This window comes from Talpa europaea, assembly GCF_964194135.1.
Source record: "Talpa europaea genome assembly, chromosome: 4".
Lineage (NCBI taxonomy): Eukaryota > Metazoa > Chordata > Mammalia > Eulipotyphla > Talpidae > Talpa > Talpa europaea.
In genome coordinates this window covers 32,739,377-32,759,061 of record NC_140070.1, presented here as the reverse complement: position 1 = coordinate 32,759,061, position 19,685 = coordinate 32,739,377, and the positions used below count along the sequence as shown (strand labels likewise).

At 40.2% G+C, this 19,685-nt stretch overlaps 1 protein-coding gene across 2 annotated transcripts in view; it reads left to right on the top strand.

Annotated features, from left to right (window-relative positions):
- The window catches only part of IDO2 (indoleamine 2,3-dioxygenase 2), a gene marked incomplete at its 5' end in the record, with an annotated part of 56,090 nt that extends 52,216 nt beyond the window's left edge, over positions 1-3,874 (top strand). For both annotated transcript variants that reach the window (XM_084231045.1, XM_084231044.1), the window contains 2 exons: positions 1,275-1,423; positions 3,452-3,874. In XM_084231045.1, coding sequence (XP_084087171.1) covers positions 1,275-1,423; positions 3,452-3,807 — 505 coding nt within the window. In that variant the 3' untranslated portion in view covers positions 3,808-3,874. The remainder of the gene's footprint in view (positions 1-1,274; positions 1,424-3,451) is intronic.
- Between the last annotated feature and the right edge of the window lie 15,811 nt (positions 3,875-19,685).

Sequence of the window (19,685 nt, the reverse complement as noted above, 5' to 3'; positions counted from 1 at the left end):
TATGGCTTTAGTATGTGTGTGATTCCCTTCTCTTGAGCAAAATGACTTAAAATTATCATAGGTGAAACATCAACATAAATTTGTTATTTAAATAACTAGCCTCAGGGAATGTAGCTTGTTCTTGACCATAAGAGAAAAAGTTCTATTCCTTGGTAAAAGCAGAAATTCACACGGGTGGGTCTTGGGAAAATGAAAGTAGAAAATTGCAAGTTTGAGATTCAAGTTCTGGTTCCCCCAATCCCTAACAGTGCAGCCCTGGGGACTTACTTGCTTTGAGTCCTTGTTTCATTATCTATAAAGTGGGTTTGAAAATACCTGCCTTGATCTACTCAAAAGAGGTCAAACGAGAAAATGAACGTGAAGGTACTTTATAAACCACAAAACATTCTAAGTATAAATGTAATGTGTTCCTGGCGCTATGGCTTCTGTCTTGTGGAGTCACCCCCCAAACACTCTCTGAATGTTGAAGATTAAAATATCCAACAGGGAAATGGAAGCAGAAAAAAGGGGACTCAAAGATAAAATGATGAAGAAGGCAGTCAGTGGAAACAGAGGAACAGAAAGGATAGAAGAGCTGAGAGGGGAGGGGAAGCAAACCCACGTAGTCTGAGCATAATTAGGAGGCTCACTTCTAATCCTTCTACATGTCCTGGACTTTAGCTTGTGGGAACCTGCAGAGTTGTTTGTGTTCTCTTTGTTGCTACCATTATTATCAACACCTGTTATCAACAAGCTATTTGATAAAGACATTCCCACAGTTAGGGAGTATCTGGAACTGATAGGTTAATGTGACAACATTTACGCTTGTAACTGTTCCAGGGAAGGTCAAAGATAGGGGTGTGTGTGTGTGTGTGTGTGTGTGTGTGTTCAAACGTCTACTTATGAGTTGTAGGTGTCAGGTCATTGAAGTTGAAATTAGCAGAAGGACTGAAGTTTGTTTCAGCATCTAAATTGTTCCTGTTGATTAGCAGTGATATCATCTATATAGTGAATTTTGCCAATGAATAGGTCATGGAATCAATGCCAAGGATTTCTCTCTAAAATACCTTTTACTCTTTTTTGGAAAATCTTCTTTGAGGAAAGAGAAGGGATGCATCCTGTGATGTGTTATCAAATGGGGTCAAGATGATGCTATGGTATATATCTTACAAAGATTGCTAGTTCCTTGCCTGAAAGTTACCATTGAAATCATGTTCTGTTACTTATTCTTCCGTTTCCATATCAGAAAATACTAAATTCCTAGCACTACCTTTTTCAATCTGACTTTTGCTTAGATGGAAAGATAACCCAGCCATGCCTGTGGGCTTGATATATGAAGGAGTCTCCAAAGAGCCCCTGGAATACTCTGGAGGGAGTGCAGCTCAGAGCACAGTGCTTCATGCCTTTGATGAGCTCCTAGGCGTCCATCACAGCAAGGAAAGTGGTAAGCCAGACATTTTTCTGTCTCTTTCTTTAATGGGGAGGAAGAAATGAGGTATTTTTATTATTTAATAAAACCAAATGTAAATTGCATGAGTTTATCTTTTTTGATTGCTGAGTAGTACTCCATTGTGTATATTTACCACATCTTCTTAATCCAGTCATCTATTTTTGGGCATTTGAGTTGTTTCCATAGCTTAACTACTTTAAATAGTGCTCCTATAAACATAGGGATGTAGGTGCCCTTTTGAATTAATGATTCTGTGTCCTTTGGGTAAATACCTCGGAGTGAAATTGCTGGGTCATATGGAAGCTCTATCTAGGGATCATGCTCAGTAAAATATGCCAGAAAGAAAAAGAAAAATACCAGATGGTCTCACTCATAGCAGGAATTTAGAAAACCTAAAGGACCAGGAGAAAGACTAATTATAATAAAGTAAAAATCAAAATCAACAAACAACTATAAGCCAGAGACACGCTATGGGAGGTGGGGGATAGGAGGGATTATGATCAAAATAAGGGGTGGGAATTGTCTGGGGACTATAACCAAGATGGAAAAGCATATATTGTGCAAAAATGAAAAATGATATAAAAATATATAAAATAAAAAATTTTAAAAAATTAAATCAAAATGTCATGAAGTCTGTACTTCTCCAAATGGACCAGGAAACTCTGTGATTGCCATATGCTGCTGTGTCAAGTCAATTATATCAGATCTCAGCAGGTTTATTTCCTAATATTAAAATGTATTTCTAGCTTTTCACTACAATTTTGCTTTGATCCTTAGGCAGTAGCTTCCTTTTTCTAAAATTGGGGAAGGAGGGTCTCCCTGATGGCACAAGAGGTTAAGCATCGCACTATGAAGCAATCCTCAGCCTCTGCAGCACAAGTTCAATCCCCGGCAGGCCAGGGAGCAACCCACATGGTGCAGCAGACCACTCCTGACTCGCCCGCTGCTCCCTGCAGCAGTGTACTTGGGTCAATCTGCCTGTTCTGTTCCCCACTCTGTCTCTGGTGATTCCTCTCACCCCCGCATCTCTGGCCTGTATCCCAGCTCTTATATGCATAAATAAATAAATCTTTAAAAAATAATAAAACTGGGGAAATATCTGGAGGTCAAATCAACATAGTCAATGACAATCTACATAGTCAATCCAATTACACCCTTTTCTATAAAAATGGTGTGCCCTCAAGCCAAGTCTATTTAGGTCAAAAGAACAGTCTACAACTTTGGAAGCTTGAAATTGTTCATTTCCTTACCTGCCAGAATTATGCTAAGTATTCAAGAGCTGCCAAAAGGCACTTTATAGTACAGAGTTTTCAAGTTGGATTAGAAAAAAATGACTAGAATATGGTGTTATAGGGCACAGGGTCATTCACAAAATTCAGTTCCTCTAGAACTGTGGAAATTATTTGTGGGTTATTCATTTGGTGATATTAGTAGTTGATTTACCATGCATAATACTAAACACAAAATTGACTCTCTATCTGTATTTCCTATAAGTAGCGATTGATTTTGACTTATAGACAACTTGACTTAAGGAGACTAATTACTAAAACCATTGTTCATTCTGTTTTTTATTGCCCTTATAAATTCTATGACTTTTCTCTTCCTTAACTCTCCTTTCAAAATCAAAGCACATTGGGAAAAAAATCTGCCAATTTTTTTTAGGGTTTATCATCAGTATTATGTTTTATGCCTTGCATTTGTGGATATTCCTTATAGTGGCTAACAAGATATTTTGTCCACATTTGGCACATGACAGTTTATTATACATGTACTGATAGTTCTAGTTCCAAGTTACTTATCAGAGCTATACTTGCTTCTTTTTCCCTTTCCAGTGTCCTCCCAACAATAGTGTTCATTTGCATATTTGATACCTACAAGCAAGAGAGCAGTAACATTGATTGGACAGTTAGGATGACAGCAACTCTTTTGGAAACATTGGTGTCTGGAAAAGCACCAGTTCTCTTATCTTTCCATGTGCAGTTTTGGATTGTTTGTTTCATTGTTTTGGATTGTTTGTTTCAGCTGATTTTCTGCACAGGATGAGGGACTACATGCCTCCTTCGCATAAGGCCTTTATAGAAGAAATCCACTCAGCTCCATCACTGAGGGACTACGTCCTGTCCTCTGGAAATGGCCAACTTCTTACCGCCTACAACCAGTGCGTGGAGGCCCTGGCAGAGCTGCGAAACTATCACATCACTGTGGTAGCCAAATACATCATCACCGCTGCAGTCAAGGCAAAGAGCAGGAGGTCAAGCCATCTCCCAGGGCCGCCTCAGGCCTTAGAAGACAGGGGCACTGGTGGAAGTGCAGTGCTGAGCTTCCTCAAGAATGTCAGGGATAAGACCTTAGATGCAATAATCCACCAAAGTGTTTAAGAGACTGCGAGACTGCCTTCTCCCAGCAGTGCCAACCTAGCAAACCCAGATTTTGTTTTATTCTCCCCCCACCCCCGACCCCCAGGACTGGTGAGTCTGCAGGATGAGGATCAGCTTTCTGTCTGGAAAATCCAAAGAGGACCTTACCCCTATTTATGTCCCCACACTATCCAACACCATCTTCTCCTTGTTGAGAATTGTTAGTCTTAACAGAGAAAAAATTTCGTGGTCAGTCACCAATGTTACTTCCCCTCTCCTTTCCCAATCACTGCTTAGTAGGAGACTCCATTATTCAGAACCCAGCAGAGAAAAAAGTGTTTGCAAAGTAACAGAAAAGAAATCTAAATTTCTAAACCCAAATAAAATTGCCTATGAATAGTGTCCCCTTATTGATTTCTTGAAAAGAAAATATTCATGTATTCATTCACTCACTTAGCAGTTTATTAAATTCCTACTGAGTATTGGCTTGGGGAACAGAGCAGGGATTTCTGTGGCCCTGGTCCAGCCCTATTCTCCCTGCATGTGCTGAGTTTTGTGGCAGGAGGTTGGAAATACTCCAGTAGAGATAGGGGGAAAGAGGAGGCTGACAATAGGACTTGGAAGTCACTAATATGATTATGAATAGTTAATGATATGGGAACGGATGAAACTTTTCCACATGGTTTACAAATTTACTAAGTCTATTTTAGTTCCTGTTTTTATTTTTAGAAGAATAACTCTTTCTCCTTACACTGAGAATTTGTACTATGAAAATGAATGAATTGACCTTTTGGAAGAAAATGAGCAAAATGGGAATAAACAGTAAATTCACATGTTTATGTGTAAATAAATGTAAATTTTCACTTAGTTTCTATCTCAATGTCTAATTCCACCTGACAGCAAGCTGGGAAACTTTCATCTTGCCAATTTAGTACAAATTCCATTCACTTAGGTTTGCCGCTAAACCTGGAAACACACAGTCAGCCAAGATGGTATCTAAATCCCAGATGCTGATCTAGTACCGCAGCTTCAGGGAGAGATACCTGAACAGGCAGCCTCTCTCAAGTCTCCCTCCCCTTGCGGGCTCGAGTTACTCAGAGCTTACAGCTACTAAAATGTCTGTCAGATTGCTTAGCTCCCAAGGGTCTATCATGCCACTTAGAAAACATGCAGCTACTTCTCACATCTCCCAGAGTAACGGGAGACTCAAAGTCTAGCTCAGAGCATTGACCACAGCCACCATCTCCACTCTCCAACGCATGGGGAGGGTCTCTGGGCTCTTGGTGCATGATTCAACTTTGTTCCCTCTCAGTGTCATTCTCTAGAAAAAAAGAATGTGACCTTTAAAGCAAGATGTGTGTTTAATTTCTCTCCTTCAGCTGTAGTCCCGGTAGATCTTATCCATCACCATGGTCCCTTTAGCTCTTCCCCTCCCCCGACAGTTTTGGAAAAAAATGAACAATGTAAGAAAATAAAAAAAATAAAATTTTAAAAATAATAAAATAAATCAAGACATGTGTGTTAATTCTGGCATCTCCATTTTCTTCATAATGGGACTTCTGGCCCATTAAGTTTATAATTTCAGAAAATCACTAATCTTCAGCTTCTATTATTTTATAAAATCAAGATGATAAAATTGTTTTCCGGGTAGATGTAATTAGCAGAAGGGATAGTGCTTAACACAGAGAAAAAATAACAGTCAAGACTGATTTGATTGTGAGGCAGGACTCAGAGCACGGAATCTCCCCAGTCCAGGGGAGATACTGCTCTTGTCAAGTTTCCTGGATGCAGAGTCTTCACAGCAATAGAATAAGCATTTATCATTTATATCATTTGGGGGTGTTAGGAAGTAGAAAGTGGCAAAAGCATAGGCTTAAAAGTCAAAAAACACTTGAGTGTAAATTCCAGTTTTGTCAACATTTCATAATGAAAAATTATTTAATCTTTCAGAGTCCTAGTTTATTCACTTGTAAAAAATGAAACTTTGTAAATATAGTCTGGAGCCAATTTATAAAATAAGTAACTAAATAATGGTTGTTAGACTTTATTTTTCTCATGTATATGATCTTGAAGTACCATGTCTAGGGTTTCAGAAGAGAAGTTGGAACTAGCTATCTCCCTGGACTTGATGAAGGAAAGAAATAACATGACTTCAAAACAACAGGCCAAGTGAGAACCTGAATTTTTCCTGAACTAATGTAGGCACATGTAGGGAGTAGTGATAAGGGCCTTTAAGAACTTAATACAGGACATCAGTCACTTTAGATTTTAAATCTAAGTCTAGGGCCTCCCCAGTGGCGCAGCGGGTTGAGCGCAGCGCTGTGAAGCTGTCCGCAGCCTTTGCAGTGCAGGTTCCATTCCTGGCCAGCCAGGGAGATTCCCACATGGTGCAGAAAACCTCTGCTGCCTCACTTTCTGCTGTCCTCAGCAGGGTCTTCGGTCCGTCTGCCTGTTCTGTTCTCTGCTCTCTCTGGTGAATCCTCTCACCCTCCCCTGCCTCTGACCTGTACCCTAGCTCTCGTATAAATAAATAAATCTTAAAATAAATAAATAAATCTAAGCGGAGATTAGATTAAAATAAAATAAATAAATTAAAATAAATAAATAAATCTAAGCGGAGCTGTGACTTGACAGACAGAATTAACGAAGAGCCATCATAATTGCTATACTTTCAATAGATCCAAGTCCCCTCGAGGAGACCACAGAGCCTGATTCAGTTTTCAATAAATGTTGAATAAATGGAAAAGTAGATGTAGATTGGGGGAGGAGAGCTTATAAAGTTTTGTCTTTCACGGTTTTATGAGTTGTTGATTACTGTCATTAGCAATGGTAACATGATTTCTAACTGAAGTGTTTGCCAGTGAATCAACTCCTAATTCAGCTGTCAAATTTTAACTACTTTTTCAGGGAGCTCCATTCTCAGCTCTATGTTATCTGGTACATACTATCCCCCACACTATTAGAGAAAACTGAACTTTTTTTTCTTTTTAAAGAATTATTCCTTTATTGTAAGATTTTTATTTTATTTATTTTTGCATAGAAGAACTAGGGTTTAGTCCAGAGGTTGGGGGGATGAGAGCATTCGCCAGGGACAGAGTGGGGAACAGAACAGGCAGATCCACTGAAACACACTGCTAAGGGGAGCAGGGGAAGAAACAGGAGAGGTCTCCTGCGCCCTGTGGATCAGCTTCCTGGCCAGGGATCGAACTCAGGCCACTTTGCCATGAGCCCTCATGATGGTAGTGCTGAGACTTAACTCATAGAACCACCAAGGAGGCCGGAGAATGCTCTTTTATGATAATGGAAAGGAGGTAAAAAACGGTTCTAAGGATAGTTAATCCTAAACAATGCTAGGGGGGAACACAGCAGTTGCTGGATAGAAACCACTAGAGGGCAGCAAGAAACATCACTCAAACAACAAATTTACAACTAAAGACTGTATGCCCGGCCATCCATGCTAAATGAAACCATTGTCTCAATGAAAATGAAAACGCACTGCTCCAAGGTGGAGAATGGAAGGCAAGTCTTTTCTTTTTTAAAGATTTATTTTTATTTATACAAGAGCTGGGGCACAGACCAGAGTCGTGGGAGGGTGAGAGGATTCACTAGAGACAGGTAGGGGAGCAAAACAGGCAGACGGACCAAAGCAGTGGGCGAGACAGGAGAAGTCTGCCTCGCCATGTGGGATGCTCCTTGGCTGGCCAGGAATTGAACCGGCGATGCGGAGGCCGCGGACAGCTTCACAGCGCTGCGCTCAACCCGCTGCGCCACCGGGGAGGCTGAGAAGGCAAGTCTTCACCTAGAAAGGGACACAGGCCTTCAACTCCTAAACCTTGTACATAAGATTCACCTTCATCTTGGCTGCCTGCACCCCTGGCACTATTGGTGACCAGAACTGGGCCCGTTCCTTTTCATCTTGTGCCCACATCGAACTAGAATTTATTTATGATGTGGAGAGACTATAGTAAAGATTCAGAGATGATTTTAAAAGCAAACCAACCTAAAACATAAAGGAAATGCTAGCCAGACAACATGGCTAACATATAGCGCTCTCTCTACGAGGTTCAAAGGCCCCATATTATCCAATTTCCAGGTTACCTGCAGGTGGATGGGATCCCTCAAACCCATATGAGAAGATCTCTCAGCATACCCCAAGACTCATGGACTGAGTTCCCCTCCCCTTGCTGCTAGTATGAAATCAGTTATTGTTGTTTTACTTTTTTTTTTTTTTGGCTCCTAGCCAGGAGTAGTATCAAATAAAACTAAGCAACAACAACAAAGAAACGTTTAAAACCTGTGAGCTCTATCCAATTTAAGATGTGGGATATAAAACTTCCTGTGCCTACAAGCTCATTACTCCTTCCACAACGATGAATGTCACCCACCAAATCTTGTTTTCCATTTTCTTGTGTACAGATTCCTATTTGTTTTGCTAATGGAAGAAATGCTCTCTTCTTTCTCTGTTCACTAACAGTCATCTTAATAAAGAAGTTGGATATCATTGCTTTCTGAAATGAAATCACTATTTTCTTTTTCAGTTTAGCATCTGCTTCCCTGTAACAGTAACAAAGTTCTTGAGTGTAAATAACATAAAAAATAAATGATTTCTTTTGCGAAGTAAATTTCTTCATAAACTCACAGATCCATTGGCCCGCTTGGTTCTGTGGCAGCTATATAGATTTCAAACTAAACCCTTATTACATATTCCCTTCAATTGTCCATGAAAAAATTTTTCCTCCCTAAAGTTATCAATCAGAGATTTGATCTCCCTTTATGTTGGAGCCATTTGCAGTTATTTTTTTCAATAGTGTATTATTATTATTTTTAAAGATTTGTTTATTTATTATACAAGAACCGGGGTACAGGCCAGATGCACGGGAGGGTGAGAGGATTCACCAGAGATAGAGCAGGCAACAGAACCGGCAGACTGACGAAATACACCGCTGAGGGGAGCAGCGGGCGCGGCAGGAGAGGTCTGTTGCACCATGTGGGACCCTCGCCGGTGGCTGGGGATCGAACAGGCGCTGCAGAGGCTGTGGGCAGCTTCACAGCGCTGTGCTCAATGGCCTGCGCCACCAGGGGAGGCCTCCATTTGCAGTTATTAGGTGCTATTCTGACCTGCCCAGGCCATATCCCTCCTCACAAGGCAAGCAGTACTGGGGCCTCCCTGGTGGCGCAAGGGGTTAAGCATAGCACTGTGCAGCTATCCACAGCCTCTGCAGCACAAGTTCCCTCCCCGCCAGGGAGGCGCAGCAGACCTCTCCTGACTCTCCCGCTGCTCCCCTCAACAGTGTATTTCAGTCAATCTTCCTGTTCTGCTCCCCACTCTGTCTCTGGTGAATCCCCTCAGCCCCCATACCTCTGGCCTGTACCCTGTTCTTGTATGAATAAATGAATCTTTAAAAAAAAAGAGACTTGCCTTTAGAGAACCAATTGAAGACATAAACAGATCAGATAAACTTAAGATAATGGTAATATGCTATTAACAGTTAAAATTATGCATCTAAGTATCATATATTTATCATTAAAATATGGTGAATAAGCATTTATTTGAAATTATATTCAGCATTTATTTTCTATTACACAAACTCTATTATTTAAACAAAAACAATTGGCTAGTTAACAGCAGCAGTTGGTGGTAATTAATAGTAGGACTAATTGAACAGATAATATATAATTCCTCTCAAGAGTTCAGAAAACATGAGCACAATATTCATGATGTGAAAACTCAAACTCGTGCTACCTCAATACAACGCGCAATAGTTAATCTACAGGCAAAAATCACAGACAGTTAACACACAGAATGACAATGTGCTTAAATTATATGCTGCAGTCACATCAGTCAGAGTGAGTGCACAGGGTAATTCATTACCATGAACCACAAAGCACAGTTGCCAACCTCAGTGATCAGTGGGAAAACAATGACAACAACTGTGGAAGATGGATGCTCTACACCATGTTCATTTGACACTAAGTACTGTGTGGCTTTCAGTTCCAGTTTTGGGAACTGTCATATGGATTTTAAACTTTTTCTTTAATCTTGTGAAGTAAAGACAAAATGTACCTACATTCATGAGAGAGCAGCCCCTGTACCATGCAACAGAATATATATGTGGAAGGAGGGGCCAGATCTGTGAAAGACTGTCTCCACGTCTTCATGTGAAATTCTTTTTCTTTTTTTTAAGATTTATTTTATTTATACAAGAACCGGGGTACAGGCCAGATGTGCTGGTAAGTGAGAGAATTCATCAGAGACAGAGCCAGTGCAGAACAGGCAGAATGACCAAAATACACTGCTGAGGTGAGCAGGTGAGACAGGAGAGGTCGGCCTTGTCATGTGGGTTGCTCCGGCCAGCGGGGATCGAACCGGCACTGAAGAGGCTGCGGACAGCTTCACAGCGCTGCGCTCAACCGCCTGCGCCACCAGATAGGCCCTTGATGTGGAATTCTAAGCAGTCATAATTTGACTCAAATATTGGCTTCCATATCATTACTAAATATTTTTTTTCTAGCTAAGATGGTAGAGAATTCTTTTTTAAAAAGTGGGAGCTTGATTTATACCTATTAATATGTGTAGAAATTTCATGTGGATGTCCATTTTCATTTTTACACCTCCCCAATACCCCACAAACTTTAGGGGTGCAATGACCTATTACAGTCTTGTTTGAAATGTAACTTTACTTGTAAGTCTACGAAGTTACCACCAGAGGGCAGTAGCTACCAGCAGTACCAGGCACAAAGCCTCAAGCTGTATATAGGGTGTGGATTCCAAATAGAATCTCATAGGTCAAAGGTTTTTTCCCCTAGTTTTTAGAGGTAGCTCTTTCTCCACGGTAGGACCGGGAGAGATCTTGACAGTTTATCACCCAAACCCTTGCCTCCACAGAGAACCATAATAAATCAATCCAGATAGATATGTGCCTAAAAGCAAATCATATTTTATTTGTAAATTTTAATAGGGGTATCCTAGACAGTTGAACCACAATTTGTATTCTTCTCTTTGGATTTTTTTTTTTTTAACCAAAAATAAAAACACTGGTGTTTTTTGTTTATTTTTGTTTTAAGTTGGAGAAAAAAGCTCTCAAGTGTTATCTGAGAATCTTTATTGTCAGAGAAGCTTAAAAGGAGCCGAATTGTGAAAAGAGGATTAGTAACAGAACTAAGCATTGAAAAGAAAGTTCACATGAGCAGTATAAACAGGAAAAGCCAAATCACTGCCTTAGGCTCTAAAGGAGATTAGTTGGTGTTTGTCTATAAGAAAAAAATTACTGATTAAATATTTCTCTCCTCCTAAGCCCTATCCCTCCAACACACCCATCCCAACTATTACAAGCCTACTCCTTTGCCGCCGGTGGGACTCACATGGAATATGAACTCAGGATGCTGCCTGCACATGCAAATTAACAGTCCTTTTTAAAACACCTTATTATGGCAATCGCTGAAATTATATTTAAACTCTAGAAGGAAAATATGGATGGACTAGATGGACTAGGCCAATGTGGTATCTAGCTAATCTGCTCATTTTCATCAAGTTCAATCTTACTTTAAAATACAAGTGGGTCTCCCTGGTGGTGCAAGGGTTAAAGTCTCAGCACTATCAAACTATTGCCTAGCCACTGCAGCATGAATTCCATCCCCTGCCAGGGAGCTGACCCATATGGCGCAGCAGACCTCTCCCGTCTCACCCTCAGCCATGTATTTCAATAGATCTGCCTGTCCTGTTCCCCACTCTGTCTCTGGTGAATCCTCTCACCCCTCACACCTCTGGCCTGACACCCCAGTTCTTGTATGCATAAATAAATAAAAATAACTCTTAAAATAAAATACAAAATAAGCATAAAAGAAAGCAAATTTGAAGAATCCTTATTTATCATCTTCCTTGTCCATTCATATTCAATGACTGAAGAGAAAATTAGAAATTTCAATGTTAATCAAATGGGAACAACAATAGACTATATATAGTTCTCAACTCCCTGTAGTTTGAACAAATTTGGGATAAGTGCTCTTAATACAAAGTTTGAACCCCATGCATACCTTCTACATACAACATTCTTCCTTTCTATGTCAATTGCATGAGTACAAATTCCAGTTCCTCCACCCAGTACATTGGTACCATCTTTCCATGCTGCCTTTAGGACAACAGCACTTAGATCATAGGGTACGATGATTATAGGAGATAATGCATATAAATCATCAGACCAGTGCCTGTGTACAGCAAACATTATGTAGCTATTTGCTGCTGTTATTACTGCAGTCATTAAGTTCCAGACACACTGCTGAACAGCATGGAAGGGAAGATTGCTTGCCTAAACCCCAGGCAAGAGTCATAGAAGAGTTCTACTCATTCCTGTTCTCTCAGGTTTTGCCTGGAAGCAGAAATTTATAACTAAAGAAACACAGAGCAGGGCAACAGGGAAATTGAAAGATGTATGTAATATTGGATTCTCATTTCTTAGTGAAATATTTTTCTGACACTTATGACTGTCATGTTTTCTATAAAAGAACTTCTCCAAGCCCACTCCTAAATTCTAAATATTAACCGTCTTATTTCAAAATCCAAGTAAAATCATTTAAGTTTTGTTGTGAGAACTTATAGCAACTTGAGAGACAAGTAAAGACACTACAAAATTTGAAAAAAAAAATAGACTAGGATTTAGAGAGCTAACAACTCGCAGGAATATTGTTGTGGGGGGTGGGGGTTGGGTAGCTAATTTTCTGGGAGAAGGAATGTATCTTACTCCTGACAGGATTGTGAAGTATGGAAGATTTAGGCTCCACATGGCTAGCCTCCCATTGCTGTGCTGCTAGTCCCTCTATTTGGTGAATCCAATATGTCTATCAAGATGAAGGTGCTCATCACTGGTCACTTCATGACTCTGACTTGGTGTCCTTACTTCACACAGGTTCTGACATGCAGATGCTCTGAGCTGAGAACAATGAAGCCTCTGGAGACTAAGGAGAAGTGCTTTCCGTTCTCCTCTTGCCCTTTCCTTAATCAAAGGAGTGATCACTGCATTCTTTATTCTCTAAAGAAGGTGCTCTGGTGAGTGTCAACCAGATGTAGGTTTATCAGAAAACACGCACCTTCTATCTGAGAAACACAGCTTTCCACTCCGCGTAAAGATGAAGTCATCCTCTCCTTATCCTGTGAAGTCCCTCCTCCTTCTCCTCAGCATCCCTTGGCTTAGGATTTAAATCCTGTTCTCCCCTGTTGAAATGAAGAACTGCATTATCAATCTAGGTCCCCTGAGCAGACATTATTAAATTGTTCTCATTCCTTGTCTGAGGTTGCCCAACCTGAAAAGACTTGAGAGGGATGAAGGAATTTTTCCCTGTGTATTGACAAGTACAATATTTTATTTCATATATATAGTTTTAAATCCCAAGGATACAGTTTATTTCTATCTCATGTTTAAAAATTCCCAGGGATGGGAGGTTGGTTCCATGAGTCATTAATGACTCAAGTTGCTCTCTCTCTCTCTGCCCTATAGCCTCATAAGGTTTCTTCTACCTTGTAGTTTAACATGGCTGTTGGAGATCCGGCCTGTATGTCTTCTTCCAGGCTATGGTAAAAAAAGGAAAAAGAAGGACACTTTTTTCACTTTTGAGTAGACTTCCAAGACATCCCTTCTTATCTTTTGTTATCTATTGCTTAAATCTCAGCCTCATAACTTTCCTTGCTGCAATGGAGACTGGCAAATGTAGTCCTTGAACACAGCATCCACTCACCCAGCAAAAAAATTAGGCTTCTGATAGAAAAAAAAGGAAGGAAATGCATGCCAAGAACGAAACCCATTTATATCATCCTTAAATAATCCAGCTTTCTCAGTGCCTTACATGTGTCTCAAAATTTCTCCCCAGAAGGGAATCCAAAACTTACTATGCTGTATAAGACACTGGTAAAGGATAAAATTATTAGCCCTACCCAAGAAATTTGCATCACCATTATAGTAGGATTAAATCCTTAAGTATAATTATGAAACATTAGTAATGCAAATTAAAGAAAAGGAGACGTGGCAGTGTTTGACAGAGTCAATTTGAAACCACAACACACAGACAACTCACACCTTCAACTTAGGCCTGTCACTTGCACTAAAAGATGTATTATTATTGGCGGGAAAGGATGTCCTGAACGAACTCCACAAGCATGGATTTTATGGACTCCACCCCCACTCCAGACCAAATAGCTCCAAGACACCAAGAGCTACAAATCCCATAATGTCATCATCACCGAAGGGAGGATTACTGGCAACTAAGGTTGGAGTTAAGCGGCCAGCTTTGATATAAAACCAGACATGTGGGCCTTAGGGGTCTCTTGCCTTTTTGCTGGCTTGTAGCATGCTATTGAGGTTCCAGCTCAGCAGAACTGGTAGGACGCTTTCACCAATTTATCTCCCTCTCTTTCTTCCTGAGTTATTCATTTCTTCATTTCTCCTTCTTTTGTAAATAAACCCTTTATTAACTTTTGTGTGTGTGCCTGCAGTTGAGTCTTATAAGTCACTATTAAGCATGCAGGTGAGGACCCACATTCAGGCAACCCATTTCATATTGGGGTTGCCCTGTAACATTATGACCTTCAACTTAAGCTGCATGATATAGAAAACACCCACTCTCAGACTGTAAGAAATTCTACCTATTTCATAGAAGTAAATTCTTCAAAGAGGTTGCATTCCATAAATTTACAACAATCTGTATCTCAAACTTCAGTCCTAGGCCAGAATTACCTGGAATTTGATAAAACACACATTACTGAGAGCACTCCCAGAGTTTCTGAGTCAGTAGATTTGGGGGTTCAATCTGAGAATTTGCTTTTCTACCAAATTCCCAGGTGATGGCATTACAAGCTAAAGTTTGAGAACCATGGGTTTGTGGTGTTTTCCTTGTGAGCAAGAGCACCGAGAGCAATCTGTAACTCATCTCACATTTAATGAAAGAGAATTTTACTTTCCAAAAGGGGACAACTTAAGTTCTTTACAATCATTTGAATATGAAGCATAAAAAGCCTAGGTTTCTCTCATGGCCCACATATGTAACAGTCTTCAAAACATGCATAAAGTGTTTGTACATATTGGGAAGGGAAATATTTCTTTTTGCTCATTCTTTTGAACACTGCTTTTCAACAGCAATAAAAAAGAAATTCAAGTTTAAAGAAAAAAGAAATAGTGTTGTTAAATGGAGGGCACAATAAGGAATTCAAGATAACTAGGCCAAAGGTTACACAAAAGGAAATCAATGGCTTCTTCAAAATGGCAAAGTCCAAATTCAACTCTTCACTAACTATTCAGAGGATAAAACTGGTTAGAAACTATTTTGGTACATTTATTACATAATGCCAAAATTGATGGATTTCTTCAAAAGCTAATGAAAACAGCTGGAAAATATTTAATACAAATCAGAATTCTTCTGCAAATAAATATAATACTCTGGCTAAATGATTGTATTATTCCTCTGTGCCTGCCCATCTTAAGCAGGTTGCCTCTTCTCACTGTGCCTCGATGCCTCCATTGTGAAGGGCATGTGCTGGACTGGATAATCTCTAAGGACTCTCTTTTCAAACATTCATTGACTCTAATGAGTTTGCAAAGGGAGTCATATGCTGAGCACATAGGGAATTAGTTCTATTTGTAATGCCAGTTGGGAAATAGTCTAAGTCCTAGTCAGTTTATTGTCATTTAGGTTGGACTCTGGCTGTTTGCATTAAACACAGGCAATGTTCATGACAAAGGAAATAAAAAGACCACTTAATCACATTTTAATAATGAAATGAACACAGGAAATTAATTTTCTTCCTTACTGGAGATGACCACTCCATGACTACCAGTTATATTGAACAAGACCTCCCTAAGCCATGACCATCTGCTCTTTCCAAACAATCTTGCTTTTAATTTATTGTTATTTAAAATGTTGGCCATCTTAACTCCTTGTAATTTATGATAGTTAACTAAATCAACCTATTTCATGTGGGAAGAGCAAGGAATTCCCTCCCTCAACCCCTTCTTCATCTGCCTTTTTCTAGTAGGCCCCTCAATTCCCTAAGGACTGAATTTAAGCATGAGCTCTAGAAGGCCCTGTCTGTGCCACTGTCCCTGGTTCCCACCAACCCATGTTACCTAACACCTTGGGTTGGCCTCTGCTGTGAAGTTACTCACAGATTAGTATGATTATTTGTGTTATAACTGCTTCCATCACTCAATCATGAGTTCCATGAAGTCACCTCTGTTCCCCTAAGCTCAGCATAGGCAGTAATTAGTAAATATCCTTTATACATATTTGAATGAAAGAAGGGATAGATACACTAGAGGGTAGGGAGAGTCCATTTGAGGCAAAGTCAGCAATGTAAAAACAGTTTGAACTTCTCATGTAGGGAGAACAGGCCTCTACTTCTTTCTACAGAATCTGCAGTCTGGGGCAAATGACTTTACCAGTATTCCCCTCATCATATTTTTATACCAATTAAATCTTACTTAAATTGATATCAAGTTAATCTTTAGACATGAAGAGACCTAGAATATAAGAGTCTGGAAAGGCTTTGACATGTTCAGGATTTATAATAATAATGTGTATGATTTATTAAATGCTTTCACAAATATTACTTAAATTTTACCACTGGCAAAATTGGCAAAAAAGATGGGTACTATTATTATTATCTCAGTTTAGCTAAGAAAGAAAATGCAGCTCAAAGGAGATAAGCACCTACTAAGCTTCAAGAGCACAGTAAGTGGTGAATAGAGCTCAACTCAGAGGCTCCAAGGCCAAGCTCTGTGCCATTCATCCATGACACAGCTGTCCATGGAAACAATTTCAAAAGGGAGTGCTTGTTTTCTGGTGGAGGGCAGGGAGGAGTATGTTGCAAGTCAACACATCTCGGTGGTCTCCTAAGTGGCTTAACAAAGGACTCGGCGATTAGTCTTCGCCTTTAGAAGCCTTTCTTCCCGTCTCAGTGTTCCATCTCTGAGCTTCTGCGCTACTCTGGCAGCAAAATACCAGACACACAGGATCCTGAAGTGATGGTCTTAACTGGTACATCTACACTAAAGACTTTGGGCAGCGATTTCCTACAGTGAATCACCCTCCAATCGCCAGTGAGTCAGACCATTTAACTCTAATCTTTAATTCATACTTCATAACAGTTCCATTTACTTCAGAAGTCTTTAATTTAAAAGCCAGGGGCAATGGCAGCAGCGATTGCAAGAAGTCCCCTCACAGGGAGAAAAGAGTGGAAAATGAAAACAGATGTCCATTTCATTCTCAAGAGAAATCACATTAATGCAGCCTCTCCTCCTCCACTCCCATCCTCGTGGTCACCTCCAGCACTATTTAATAGTGAGAGGAAGAGAAATACAATGGATATTTGCAATATGTCTGCCTAACCGTGGGGTTCACCCAAAGACCCTGTTCACTGTAGATCACCTTTTCTTGCAGCAGTGAGAGAGGTTTCCACAGATGTGATTTTGAGAGAGCCTCTCAGCTTTCAACCAAACCTCTCAAAGTGGAAAAAGCAGGATCGTTTGTGATTTGGTTTTCGTGTGCACCTTCAGAACACTAACGATTACGAAAAGCTGTGCACCTGGATTGTTCTTTCCAAAGAGGAAAGGAAGGCTTGATTTACTGGCCCAAGTATAGAGGATAAGATTTGGGTTTTAAATTCTCAGAAGCATTGTCCAAGAGCTGCCCAGCACTGGTGTTAGGCCAAGGTACTCAATCATTGTCTATTAAAAGCTCATATATATAGCATAGCAAAATAACTGAGTGATTTTAGAAAGTGGTAGAAACAACAGAGAGGAGATTTTATGTTTTCCAGCCAAGGACATACTTCAGATGCCTGATCTTTAGAACACTCATCTCTAGATCATCAAATATTCTATATTCTGTATGTGTAAAATGGCATCAAGACTTGTCCTCAAATAGCTATTTGGCTTGGGTAACTGGAAAGTCCATGGGCAGAGCTGTTTTCATTTACAGCACTTTGGAATAGGCCTCCCAAGCTCGCTCTTCTATGACTCTGTCTCCCTTTCTCAACAGTCTGTGGGGAGTCCGAATTTAGATAAAGAGTGAGGTTCAATCATAAGCCACCTTTCAAAACACCAGAACTAGCTCTACCTTGTATGGTACACAAGACTATAACTCTTACACATAAAATCATGCATTAACATTTGGTGTTGCTACCAGACACAAAGACTCAAAGCATCTGTCACTCCAAGAGTGTTAAGTTTTTTAATAGGTCTTGCTATGTGAGCTGTATTTCTGACTTATTCATATGCTATTTCACTCATGTTTTGTTTTTTTTTTTAAAGATTTATTTATTTATACAAGAACCGGGGTATAGGCCAGATGCGCAGGAGGGTGAGAGGATTCACCAGAGACAGAGCGGGGAACAGGACAGACAGACTGACGAAATACACTGCTGAGCGGAGCAGAGGGCGCTACAAGAGAGGTCTGCCATGCCATGTGGCACCCTCGCTGGCCGGCCAGGATTGAACCGGCGCTGCAGGGGCTGAGGACAGCTTCACAGAGTGGTGCTCAACTGCCTGCGCCACCAGGGGAGGCCCTCACTCATGGTTTTAAGGACTGTAAAAACTATTCCTAGGTCTGAATTTTCAGTTTCTTTACTAACAATGTTGAGGAGGATAAACACTCTGATTTGCATTTCTTCCTGAGATAGAAGGCTTCTTATCCTACATAAGAAAACCCTAGGGGTAAATGTTCCATTTGGAGACTTACCAGTGTGGTCATAGGCTAAATTCAGACCTCCCACAGAGAGAGTGAGGAGAGAGGCAGAGAAGGGAACTTGGGAGACATATTCCAAACCACTGTAACTGAAAACAGCTCTGTCCATGGCCTTTCCAGTTACTTAAGCCAATAAATTATATTAACTTTTTAAAAACCTAGATACAATGAGTAGTCTATAACTATTTACCCTCTCTAAGTACCTGTCCAGAAATCTGTACCTAGTGTCTATGTTTAACTTTGCCAGACGTGACCTCAAAATTAATAACATACTCATGCTCATAGATTCCAGGTTAGGTTTGATGTTTTCCCTCATACTAAATAGGTTACTCATATGGCCACACTCCTGTCTGGTTTTGCTTTGTAAGTAAGATTTAGAATCTTGCTCTTGATCTTCCAGGCATTCCAGTCATTGACATTACCATTATACTCTATTCCCATTCTCTCTCATCCCATTCTTGGCTTTCTGTACCATTTCCCCTTGGCCTGAAAGCACACAGCAACTCTACTTAGGTTCACAGCTGACATTGATAACTCATTCAGAATATCAGGCAGCTCTGGAAAAGAAAATACCTCCATTCAAGGAATTTGACCATATCAGAACTTCAACTGTACTGCTGTATTTTGAAAACAATGACATGTTAAACAGAAAAGAATGCAGACGAAATTTCAAGCAATGCAGAGGTCAGTGGGGTTTGAAGCCTTACCAACTTCCTTCGAGCAAAGCCACACTCATCATGATACTGATCTTTTCCTGTTTTACTACATTTCCATCTAAGGAAATCTCTCTATAGCGCCTGATACCTAATAGGACATGTTTTGTACTGTTGGGATCCTGGGCCAGCAGATGAAAATAAAAAAGGGAGGGAAAAAACCTGTATTTTGACCCACACAGAAGGAGGAACACTATGTGACTTCAAAGAATGTTCATGAATAACCATATTGACCAAAAAAAAATACAATTTTAAGTTTTTGATTTCCAATATTCATGGAACGCCCATTTCCCAGAACATTCTGCAAGAAAGAAGTATACTATCCCCCAACTGAACTCGTGGTAATTACCTAGATAAGTGACCCTTGCCCCTTGAAAATGACCAAATTAAGCCCAATAAATACTATTTAAAAATAGTGTCTCGGGCCTCCCCTGGTGGTGCAGCGGTTGAGCACTGGGC